General features: G+C 41.3%; 1 protein-coding gene across 1 annotated transcript in view; it reads left to right on the plus strand.

The window, feature by feature from the left end:
• The window catches only part of LAMA1 (laminin subunit alpha 1), a gene marked incomplete at its 5' end in the record, with an annotated part of 154,073 nt that overhangs the window by 58,306 nt on the left and 83,120 nt on the right, over positions 1-12,647 (plus strand). Inside the window, 7 exons of the mRNA XM_080683787.1 lie at positions 1,903-2,063; positions 3,057-3,197; positions 4,839-5,012; positions 6,789-6,890; positions 7,889-8,100; positions 8,842-8,953; positions 11,201-11,311. Of these exons, the coding sequence (XP_080539913.1) occupies positions 1,903-2,063; positions 3,057-3,197; positions 4,839-5,012; positions 6,789-6,890; positions 7,889-8,100; positions 8,842-8,953; positions 11,201-11,311 (1,013 nt within the window). The remainder of the gene's footprint in view (positions 1-1,902; positions 2,064-3,056; positions 3,198-4,838; positions 5,013-6,788; positions 6,891-7,888; positions 8,101-8,841; positions 8,954-11,200; positions 11,312-12,647) is intronic.

Consider the following 12,647-nt stretch of genomic DNA (forward strand, 5'->3'; position numbering starts at 1 on the left):
AAGGGCCACGGGAATAAAGCAAATTCAGGATCATGATTGAACTTAGATAGAGTGTGGAGATGGCAATGCTGAGGTGATGAAATGCCATTTGAGAAGTTAATTGAGCATTTGATGAAAGAAGAAATAAGGCTTATTTAAAGTCATATGTGGAACACAGTAAATAGCAATCACTTGATTTAGCTCTTGGAAGACACAGGAATGTTGCATACACCTCCTCTCACAAAGCAAGCAAATCCTCCAGTTAACTCTGTAAATGTCAGTGTTCTTTTTGCTTCAAAAACTCGCCAATGGACATGTAAATACCTAAGTCTCCCAAATAGGTTGCATCTGTTCAAAGACTTCTGTGACCCCATCCAAGTCTCAGTCACTGGCAGGTAAAGTGGATAATGACCTGCAGGAAAGGAAGTGCCAACTGTGGGGCCCGCTGCCAATGTGGAGGGTCCATTACACATTTGAATTGATTCTTAACTGCCCTGTTAATGAGAGGATGATGACGATGATAATGACATTTACCCTTGATGGGGTTCACTTAAAATAGATATATATCATTTTAACTTTCAACCATACAGATAGAAATCATTTAACCCATTTTACAGTCAAGGAAACAATCTCAGAGCAGTTAAGAAACTTGGCTGAGGGTACAGAACCAGAAAGTTTCAAAGCTGGCATTGAAAGCAAAAAGAGTGCTTATTGCCCCTGACCATCTGCCTCTGTGCTTAAGAAATAAACAAACAACCCCCCAAAACCTCAAACTTTATACTGTGATATAATTTATTGCCATACAATAGAGTATACCTATTTCATATGTATAATGCTTTTTAGCATATTCATGGGTGCAAATACCACCACAATCCAATATTGGTGCATTTTTACCACCCCGTAAAAAAAACCCTTACCATTCCCCATTTCCCTCCCCCTTCCTCCTGGCCCTAGGCAACCACTGACCTACTTTCTCTCTATAGATTTGCTTATTCTGAACATTTCATATGCATAGAACCATACAATATGTGTTTTTTTGTGACTGGCTTCTTTCACTTAGCATAATGTTTTCAAGGTTCATCCATGGTGTAGCATAAATCAGCCCTCCAATCCTTTTTATTGCTGAATGACAGATATTCTATTGTATGTATATTTCACATTTTGTATATCCATTCATTAGTTGAACATTTAGGTTGTTTACTAGTAGACTTTCTGGCAGTTACAAATAATGCTGCTTCAAACATTGGCCACAGTGTTTCGGAGGATGTATGTTTCTATTTTTCTTGGGTAAATGCATAGGAGTGGAATTGCTGGATCATATGGTAACTATATGCTTGACATTTTTAAAAAATATGTTCTTATTGATTTTAGAGAGGAAGGGAGAAGGAGAGAGGTAGAAACATCAATGATGAGAGAGAATCATTGATTGGCTGCCTCCTGTACTTCCCTGACCCCCACTAGGGATCAAGCCTGCAACCTGGGCATGTGTCCTGACTGGGAATCGAACCGTGACCTCCTGGTTCATGCTCAACCACTGAGCCATGCTGGGGGGGGCTATGCTTAACATTTTTAGAAGTGTCCAATGGTTTTCCAAAGCTGCTGCACCATTTTACATTCCCAGCAGCCTCCGTGCTTTCATCTCTGTTTTCCTTCTTTAAACCAGGGGTTGACAAACTGTGTCCATGGAGCTTATCTGACAGTGCCTGTTTTTGTAAATAAACTTTTATAGGAAGAGAGCTAGGCCCATCTGTGTATATAGTATCTATAGCTGCTTTCAAGCAAAAATGGCAGAGCTGAGTACAACAGACTCTGGCCAAAAAGCCTAAACTATTTACTCCCTGGCCTTTTACAGATACAGTTTGCTGACCCTGCTTTAAACATCTTTTCCCTTCCTGTTGGGTCACTGCCACTCTTTTCTTCCAGGGACATGGCCAGGTCAATGTCCATGCAAGGAAGGTTACACAGGAGCAAAATGTGATCGCTGCCAATTTGGCTACAAGGGTTACCCAGCCTGTGTCCGCTGTGACTGCAGTCCGGCTGGCAGCGTGAACCAGGACCCATGCTCAGAGCCTTGTCTCTGCAAGGTATGTGGAGTTCAAGCTGCCCCTGAGTTTTCTTTGAGGTTTCTAGGAAAAGTAAAACATTCCATTGGCTCAGATGGCCAGCTCCTGAGCAAAGCAGCAAGGTTTAGGCAGAACCCCCCACGTTCTTCACACCTTCCTGAGAAGCGCAATGGTGTGTTGGCCACAGGGTATGTCCTTGGACTTAGATGGGCACCTGGGTTTCTTTTTCGGTGCCTCTGGGCAATGGCTGTATATTTTCCACAGAAATTTCTGTTACTTCCTCGGTGAAACCAAATACTGTATTTCTTAGGCCTTGACTATCACTTCTTATATGACATTGTTTTTCAGTTTTATGTTTGGAGGAGAACCAGGAAAACACTAAATTTCTAAGAATATTCATTAAAGGCAGGTGGTTGGGGAGGCATATTATTTGGCATCTGATATCAATAACCATTTTCCCTATCATTCTAAGGACTTCCAATTATAATTTATGTGCTTATTTCCATGTAAGCTGAGTCTTAGGTACATGTGATATATGACTGAAATAATTTTGAGCATTTGTAAGTAAGACAAACAGTCACCTAGACAAATAACATTAAAATATTTGAAAGATCAGCAAAGCTAGAAGATTCAAAACAAAATAATATAAAAGTGTCACTTATCTATAGGATATCCAAAAAATGTATACACACCTTAACAACTGATATCTCAATTTTGAAAATGAAATGTACTTTAATAAACACTGCCTTTATTCAAAGTGTGTGCACACAGTTTTTGGGACACCTTGCTCTAAGAGTCTTAGCCTCATTCTTGACTACAAAATCAAATGACAGGTATTTCAAAATATCTGTTCTGGAAATATTGACATCATCAGGCTTCACATTACTCTAAGCATGTTTTTATTTACATTTTTTTTCTGAATCACCAAACACCTCTTTTTAATATTATGTTAATGTGATTTTTATTCTGTCCACCTACTGGTTTCAAAAGCTAATCTTTTACTCTAACTTGCAGGAAAATGTTGAAGGGAAAAATTGTGATCGCTGCAAGCCAGGATTTTATAACTTGAAGGAAAGAAACCCCCAGGGCTGCTCTGAGTGTTTCTGCTTTGGCGTTTCCGACGTCTGCGACAGTCTTTCCTGGCCCATCAGTCAGGTGCGGGCACCGTCCAGGAAGTGGGACTTAATAAGTGTCCCCCTCTGCCCTGCCCAAGTGGCTAGGAGCGTTGTCCCATGCACCAAAAAGATTGCGGTTCTGTTCCCTGTCAGAGCACATACCTAGGTTGCGAGTTCCATCCCCAGGCGGGGTGCATATGGGGGGAATCAATTTATGTTTCTCTCTCTCTCTGAAACAAACAAACATATATATAATCGGGTGAGGATTAAAAAAAAGTGTCCTTCAAATGAGCTCTCTAGAAGTTGTGTTATGAAGCCACAGGGCTGATTTTTCCCTGTAATGCCTCTCTCCTTCATTTGGAATGACAATGGGCATGAATCAAAGACAGCCTACTACTAAAGTGTTGCTACAGTGTCTTCCTAGGTTATGTGTTTGTCCCCACATACATGTCCCTATTCAAAACAATAGGATGTTAAGGTATTGTAGAATTCATTGTGTTTAAATTTGTTCTGTGGGGAAATGCATCCAGTTGTGGGATCGGATCTCACCCCCCTCTCCCCTGCTCACACTGGTCTCAGTCCAGGAAGCACAGAACATGGGGACCTGAAGAATTTTCCAGCTCAAAGAAGCTGGAGATGGTGGGAACAGCAGCAGGTGGCACAGGGTTGATGAGTGTAGGCAAGGGATCCCTACTTGTTTTGGGAAAGAGTTCTGGAGAGATGAGTTCAAGGGGGAGTACCAACTTGTGACTAGCAGGGAACAGTGTGATGGCGGGAGGTGAGGGAGGAGCTGCAGGGGAGGACTTAAAACCACCTCTCCTCCCCATGCCCTTCTCAGGAGACCTGTACTCAGCATCAGGTGGGGATGGGGATGCTATTCACTGAATCTCCTTTCCCTCCTTCGCTTACCTCCCAACAGGATGGTGAGGAACGGGGCATTTGCGGGGAGGGAGGAGAAAATTCTAGCAATACCTGAGAATGGAAGTGAGTTCCTATGTGTGATCACTTGTCATCTCTATGTAGGTGACAAGTTGGGAGGATGGGATCTGAAGGCTATTTTTATACACTTTTCGGCATTTGGCTAAAAAGCAGGGGGCAACAGCAAAGGAGAAGTCAAGGTTAGCAAAGACAATTTATTTAATGCATTTATTCACTTTTTTGCTATTTTTTAAAAAATATATTTTATTGATTTTTACAGAGAGGAAGGGAGAGGGATAGAGAGTTAGAAACATCGGTGAGAGAAACATCGATCAGCTGCCTCCTGCACACCCCCTACTACTGGGGATGTGCCCACAACCAAGGTACATGCCCTTGACCGGAATCGAACCTGGGACCTTTAAGTCCTCAGGCGACGCTCTATCCACTGAGCCAAACTGGTTAGAGCAGTTTTTTTTGCTATTTTTTAATCTAAAAAAATATATATGTGATCTTCACAACTTTGCTCACATATTTGCTTGCACTTGATCTGGATTTGGGGGACGTGTGGCCCCTACTCAGATTTTCTTGCTCTTTGGCGAGTAAAAGGGTCACAGGTCCTGAACTTCTATGGGCCCGGGTGTTAAACTGCATCCCTACTTAAGCGTTCCGGCTCTCTTCATTGTGGACATACTAGCTCTAGCCTGGGCTAAATCTAAAGTGACTTCTACTTCAAATTCTAAAATTCTTGGATCCTTTTTTGAAGGTGAAAGATATGTCCGGGTGGCAGATCACCGACTTGATCAGTCCACGTAAGATCCCGTCTCAGCAGGACGCTCTGGGCGGGCGTCATCAGATCAGCATCAACAACACCGCGGTCATGCAGCGGCTGACTTCCAAGTATTACTGGGCGGCCCCGCAGGCCTACCTCGGAAATAAGGTACTTCTGATGGTAGCGTCTTAGACAAAGGTCTCAGAGCACATTAAGAAAGAACGTGTATTGGCATTTTATGTCGACTTATTGGTCGCTTGAGTGTTTGACAAAAAATTATACAGCGTTTACCTACACCTGACTCGCAGAGTCTCTTTTATCCTTGTTTGGCTTTTCGTTACATCATGAAATGGGAACTTTGTTCTTGCTGGCCTGCCATAGACAGTCTGTTCTGTGAAGTCTCGTGCCTTCTCCCAAGACAGACCTGCTGTCCTCTGGGTCCCTGGGTCACGTGGGCCTCCATGAAGCGCAGTCACATTGCCTTTCGTTAGTCAGTTGTGCGCTTGTTTTAGCCTGACGTATAGAAGACTCTTGGAAAGGCTGTGCATAGGGGCTATTGCTATGCCCCCTGGTTTCATGATCATGGTGATGGTTGCCCCCATAAAGTTCAGGTTGCTCACATTTAAGAGCAGGCAGAACCCTTTCCATTTTAAGAAAATACTAAAGGGGATTCTACAAAGTGGAAAGTTGGTTAATATGATTTAACCTTTCCCTTCAGTGACTTTGTCCCATTTCCCCCCTATTTTTTAGATTAAAAAATAGCAAAAAAACTGCTCTAACAGTTATAATCAGAATTATAACACTGTTCTGCAGATTCTGATTAATCGGAAGATGTGTCCCGTGGAATCTCTCTCAGTAACTGTAGGGTCTTGCTCTCCTTTCTCGTAAGTTTGGTGTGTTTTAATGTAACGCTATGTTTGCAAAGCAGTGTAGGCCATGTAGCTTGGGAAATTTCTAGTTAACTCAATGACTACATTTTTATTTTATAGATTGTTTTATATATGTTTATATAGTGTTTATTTTTTTATTATTATTTTTTAAATATATTTTATTGATATTTTACAGAGAGGAAGGGAGAGGGATAGAGAGCTAGAAACATCGATGAGAGAGAAACATCGATCAGCTGCCTCCTGCACACCCCCCACTGGGGATGTGCCCGCAACCAAGGTACATGCCCTTGACCGGAATCGAACCCGGGACCCTTCAGTCCACAGGCCGACGCTCTATCCACTGAGCCAAACCGGTTTCGGCTAGTGTTTATTTTTTAAAATGATTATTTTCCCATCAAATCATAACCATAGAAGATGTTTTCTATTTATAGTATGAGTATCTCATCAAAGGTCAGTAGTTTTTTGGTTTTTGTGGGGGTTTTCTTGGTTTGTTCTTTGTCTCTTCAGATCACCTCTCCAATTTTATGGTATAAATATTGGATTCTGAACATTAAATTGTTATAACATACCTGGCAAAAATAAAATCTCTATTTTACATCAAAGGATATCTGATCAGGAAGAAAATCCTCTAGTTCTTTTTTTAGCCGATCAAACAGGTTTCTTATTATTCTACAGACAGGGCAATGAGATAAAAATTTTGAGATTATAGTTGTGGATCAAACTCTCCACCCCCTAGAGTATTTAAGTGAGATAAATCTATTATATGATTAGCAGACATTTATAGTATTTACCTTGGGACCTCTAAAAAGGAGTACATTTTTCTTTGATGCATTTTAAAATGTCCTGCATTTTGGTAATGTCCATTAAACAAAACATTCGTGTGTGATGCTTTCTTTTCACTGCCTGTAATGTGAACTTCCTCACATATCATGGCCCCTCAGCCTTAAAGCCTGGCTGTTTCCAGATGGCTCCTAACAACTACTTCCCCTAGCTGAGGAGCTACGGTCATGCACCTCCCCACCCTTTGGTGTTCACTCTCACCTAAACATTCCAGTTGACTGCATTCGGTGGATTCCTGAAGTACACGGTGTCTTATGATATTCCAGTGGAGACAGTGGACAGCGCCCTCATGTCTCATGCTGATGTCATCATTAAGGTAATTGCTTTTACATTGAGCTACAGAGCTGAAGAGCTTGGTGGGATGACAGTTGTATGACACAAAGTGGCTAAGCGAGGCCACAGTAGCAAGGAGCTCATGGCCAGGTGGCAGTTCAGCAGCGATTTGCCTCCTCTGGATACCAGGAGACTGAGTGTGAGAATTCTGTCTTTGGGCCTATTTCTGGAATTGCCTCAGGGCAGCACCTGTCACTCCTCCCTTGATCTCTACAGCTGACTGCCTTGTCACATTTTAAAGGGGGATGAGTGTTGTTTTGACATGTGACTACCTTTTAGGCCCTTTAAGGCCCCTTCCCCTCCTGCCCCATTGCCCCCACATGAATGATTTGGCAGCAGTGCCTGATGGGGCAGGAGATGCATTGTCATGTTTGTCCTCAATCCTCACCCCTCCTGTCCCTTGTCCCTTTCTCCTCACCCCTCTTCCCCATCACACAAAGCCCCAGCTCGGCCTGGTGCACAAAGTTTCCAGGGTGGTCAGAAACCATTTCGGGTTCTGGTCTGTAGTGTCTGCACCTCTCCGTTCCCTTTAGTGCCCTGTCCCTCCAGCCCCAACCTGCAGCACTTGGAAAATACGGGCCAAGCACACATATTGTTAACAGCAATCTTTAATTTTTAACAGGAAATTTAACAGCAGTTTTATGAAAAGTAGGCAGTATATTTATTTACTTTTTCTACTTTTGTTCTTCAGTTAAGGGTTAGGGGTATCAGATTGGTTGCTTTGAGGAAAACTGTGGGCAAATGCATGATTTTTTTTCCTGCATCCTAGCAAAGGACACAGATTTTAGGTTTATTATTCAAATCCCTCTGAGAGGAATACAGTGAAACATCACTGATCGTCCCAGACCAAGAGTTATAGACCCCAGTACCCAAGGACCTATGCACAAATGAAAAGCCACGTTGCTGATTACAAAATTTGCTTTCATTTTTGGATCATGACATGGAATTATAAATATATTTCCTCTTGTTTCAAAATGTTAGGGAAATGGACTCACTTTAAGCACCCAGGCTGAGGGCCTGTCATTGCAGCCCTACGAAGAGTACCTCAATGTGGTTAGACTTGTGCCTGAGAACTTCCGAGACTTTAATAACAAAAGGGAGATCGATCGAGATCAGCTGATGACTGTCCTAGCCAATGTGACCCATCTTTTGATCAGAGCCAACTACAATTCTGCAAAACTGGCTCTTTACAGGTGTGTATCAAAAAGGAGGGTACTTCACTCTTGTCTTTATTTATCATTATATATTTTAAGCTTAATATATTTTACTCAGTTATTTTAAGGACACAGCTGATAGAATCAGCTGTCTTAAAGTTATTTTTACTGCTATCATTTTATTAAAGATGCCAGACTATTTGTCAGACAAGTGTACCTTGTAGGAGATAGACTTGACATCAGGGTGAGAAACTTTCAGGGTGGTTTTCTCAGATATGCCTGATGAGATGACAGTTGTCTGGGCAACACTGCATCTGGTTATTACCCTTCTGAGGTCAACAGTGTTAGATTTTACAGTCTATTTAAGCTAATGCATCTATCCTTAGTCATTTTATTACATTGAGAAGATCAATTTCTGGCAGCGCTAGGCTAAGCATAATCATTGGATGCAGCTAAAACAAATGCAGAATTATACATTTATTAGTAAGGACAATTTATCTGTATTAGAGATGAGACAATTGACTGGATTAATTTTTCTGAAGTGTTTCAATTCTGAATGGGTGACATAGACCGTCTTTAAATAGCAGTGCGTCTTTGCGCCAAATATTGAAGGCATTTCCAAGGAATAATGAAAGCTCTAGAAAGTGTATTATGAAAATCTTCACTTAAAAAAAAAAAAGTTATATCACCATTTTGTTTGGATTTGTCTTTAAGAATCTGTCTTCATGTTAGGTGTTGTTTGCAAATAAGTGGGATAACGACCCCTGTCTCTGTATGTAGGTTGGATTCTGTCTCTCTGGATACAGCTAGCCCTAACGTTATAGACCTGGCACTGGCCACCGAGGCGGAGCACTGTGAATGTCCCCAAGGCTATGCAGGGATCTCCTGCGAGGTAACACTCCTGTCCTGCCTTCTTCCTTTTCCTCTTTCTTAAGGGGGAACATGCATAGAAGGTGATGGAATGATGCACATTTGAATTTTAACTTTAGAAATTCAGCGTTTCTAAACTTCAGACTTTGAGGGACTACAGGGATATTGGAAGCCACGTTGTTTAAAGAAATCTGGTTCCTCTGGAGGCACACTATCCTGAGCTCTTTTTCTATGTTACCTCTTTTAATCCTGGCAACAACCATACAGGCAGGTACTTCTGTGCTTTCTGTTCTGCAGATTAAGAAACTGAGGTAGATTAAGAAACCGAAGTGGTCAAATCAGAATTTGAACTTCATCCATCTGTTAAACATCATGTGATCCTGCCTCTAATTGTTTATGATTGATTATGATTATGAACATTTGTCATTGGTTGTTATTTCTTGGCAATCATTTTTTTATGAAGTGAGAACATTTAACCCTTAATTGTTTTTATGAATCATTAGTAATTATAAACTTTGCAATTCATAAAGTTGGCCCAAGTTTTCATGGTGTGAATATTTAACGAAATATTTCTATGTAAAATATTTTTCAGGGTTTAAAAAAAAATTTTTAATCCTCACCTGAGGATATGTTTTTTATTAATTTGAGAGAGAGAGGAAAGGAAAGGGGGGGAGAGAGAAAGAAACATCGATTGGTTTTCTCCCATACATGCTCCAATCGGAGATCAAATCCGCAACCCTAGTCATGTGACCTGACCAGGAATTGAACCCATGACCCTTCAGTGCATGGGACAGAGCTCCAACCAACTGAGCCACACTGGCTAGGACTCAGGGTGTTTTTTTAACCAATGAACTTTTATTTAGATCTGAAACATTTATTTTTAGGCCCAGCAAATATTTATAGATTCTGATCCCTGAATGCATAATGCTTAATGGATAAAAAACTCTAACACCTCATAGCATGTGGCATATGGGAATAAGACAGCTTAGAGCCCGCAGGCAGGTAGAATCATGGAAGTAGAAATTGAAGCCAGCTACACTGGGCGGGGGCCTCAATGAGCAGCTGCTGCTGGAAACCGAGTCACTGGGCTTTGGAGGGAAATTTGCTGATGTGCATGGGACAGTGACTAAAGTAAGAACAAGAAGCTCAATACCCGTTTTCAAGTGTTTTTGTTAGGCAGAAGAACTTGTTACTTACTCAGAAGCTGACTGACTTAAAGAATCAGAAATGGGATTTTTGTTAGTCTGGGCACTGCACAGGGCTCCAGGCAGCTATCTGCTCAGTGCCCATCTGCAGACAAGGGGAGCATGGCTGTGTAGAAGTGTCAGGGAACTTTCCCACGGTCAGTGTGAATGAATGCATTTATATATTACCTATAGAATCAAAAGACTCTTTAAGCATTCTTATAATAAAAAAGAAATCTGTACCTCTTCTACCATGACCCCCCTGCACATGTGTTGGCCTCCAAACGAATCATCCCGCAGTCTACTTTGTAAATATACTTCCTGGCTGCTGTAGCCCTGGGCAGGTGGTGGACACGGGTCCTGGAGGTATGCACACCTGGCTTTGAGTCATTCCACTGGCACAATGGGCACATTATCTAACTGCCCCGTGTTTCAGATTCCATGTCTATAAAATAGAGGTGATATTTCTCAGAGTTGTCACAAGGACTAAGTGAATTTCTGTGTCTGGAGTGGTTCTCTGCTCCTCATGGGCAGGGAGAGCCATCCTTGAATGACCACATTGTCTACTCGGCACTCAGACCCAAAAGCACACCTGTAATGCTTGCTCAGGTAAACTGATGTAGTTTGACTCAGACCTGCATTTGAACACTTTGGTTGCAACATTTAATGAATTTGAAGCAAAAGAAAAAGAAAGGAAGTTGAGGGAAAAAATTCTGATTGAAACACTACTAAAGGGCTGTGTGTTGTGACATGATTTCTAACAATATTGGCGCGGTGGGTGGGATATCACACAGCTGTATGCTGACTCAGTAAGCTTTTGTCCATTTATTTCTACTTTTAAAAAGAAATAAGGATCTGGAATATAGTGATGGTTGCACAACTTGGTACATTTACTAAAAGCCTTTGAATTGTACTCTTAAAATGGGTCCATTTTATAAAGGCACATGAATGATGCCTCGATAAAGATGTTTGGGGAAAATAAGAAAAAAGGATAAGAAATAAGTTTCTCTATCCGTGGAACACCGAGCAGTGTATGTTTCTAATAGATTGGGATGATGATTCAGCAGCCTGTCCTTCCTTTGCAGTCCTGCCTCTCTGGCTATTACCGTGTGGATGGAATACTCTTTGGAGGAATTTGTCAGCCCTGTGAATGCCACGGCCATGCAGCTGAGTGTGATATTCAAGGCGTTTGTTTTGTGAGTCTTACCAAAACCTTGAACTCCCCCCTCCTATCCACCCCATAGTCATCTGCTGTGCAGAAGTGATTTTTTAAAAAAGTGATTCCTCCACAGGAGAATATTTCTCCCCTTGAAACCCCAAAAGAAATTTGCAGATTTAAGTTCATGTCATAAAATATTTCCTGCTTTCCCCCTCTTTTTTGAAAAATATGTTACTTTGGTGATAGTGAAAAAGGGGTATATAACTTCATTGTAAGTTTTTATTAGAACAATGAAAACTAATTATTTACTTTGCAAGATTATAAAACCATAAGAAGCCATATAAAGGTAGAAAGCATTGTCCACTGATTAAATAAAAAGAATCAGATGTTTCAATGCAAATGCGAGGATTTTTAAAAAAAATTATATTACATAATATATCATGAGAAGGATAATAAAACTAATAATCATACTCATTTGTACAATATATAATGCTTTATAGTTGTTAGCTTGGATCAGCTCTTTAAACAAATACTTCTTTCATGCAGTATGAGCTGAAACAGGACTTAGCAAATATGTAATTAATCTTGAGAATGAGCTTTAGGGTAGATACAGGGCAAGACTTGGTTTTTAACTTCAATCAGGAATTCTTTTAGGCTCTTATGCCTGGAAGCCAGGCCACACTCCTGAGTTTTGATGGATTCACTCCTCATTGGTGGAGTGAATGCATATGTTAATTAGCTGAATCCCATTCATCCTACAGGGATATGTTCACACTCTTTCCAAAAGAGACTGATTGAGTCACAGGGCTAGGGAAAATGATCAGAACCCTCGAGAGGATCCTGGCAAGATGCCAGGGATGGCTTTTTCCCTCCAGAGCCTAATTGTTCTTTTTTCTGCAAGTACAGCATTCATTCTGTTCTTTGTTCGTTTCTTTGTTCTCTAAGTAAAGTGTCTATAGAACTGCGTGAAATGACGGTTTGCACACAGGCTCAGAACTCTGGGCTGTTTCCTCAGGCACACAGCTTCCCACAGCTTGATGAGGTTGTTGCTTTGAACCGTCTCTCCCTTTGCCAGTGGGGTGTGCAAGGCCAGCCTTGCAGAGGCTTTTGGCAGCGCTTGGGGTGGTTGGCAGGTCGTGGTCCTGCCACCTAGAGCTCCAGTTGAAGGTAGGCTGAAGAGTATTTGCACGTGCTTGCATTTGTATGTATTTACAAAAATGTATACTCAAAGTGGAAATGCCAAACAGCAACTGCCCTTAAAGCTCTAATCACCATTAATGGTAATTTTTATAGTTTGAAATTTTGGGAAATAATTTTAGATTTACAAAAGGGTTTACAAAAGTAGAGTTCCTGTATAACCATTACCCTACTTT

Source organism: Plecotus auritus (assembly GCF_963455305.1).
Source record: "Plecotus auritus genome assembly, chromosome: 8".
Taxonomy (NCBI): Eukaryota; Metazoa; Chordata; class Mammalia; order Chiroptera; family Vespertilionidae; genus Plecotus; species Plecotus auritus.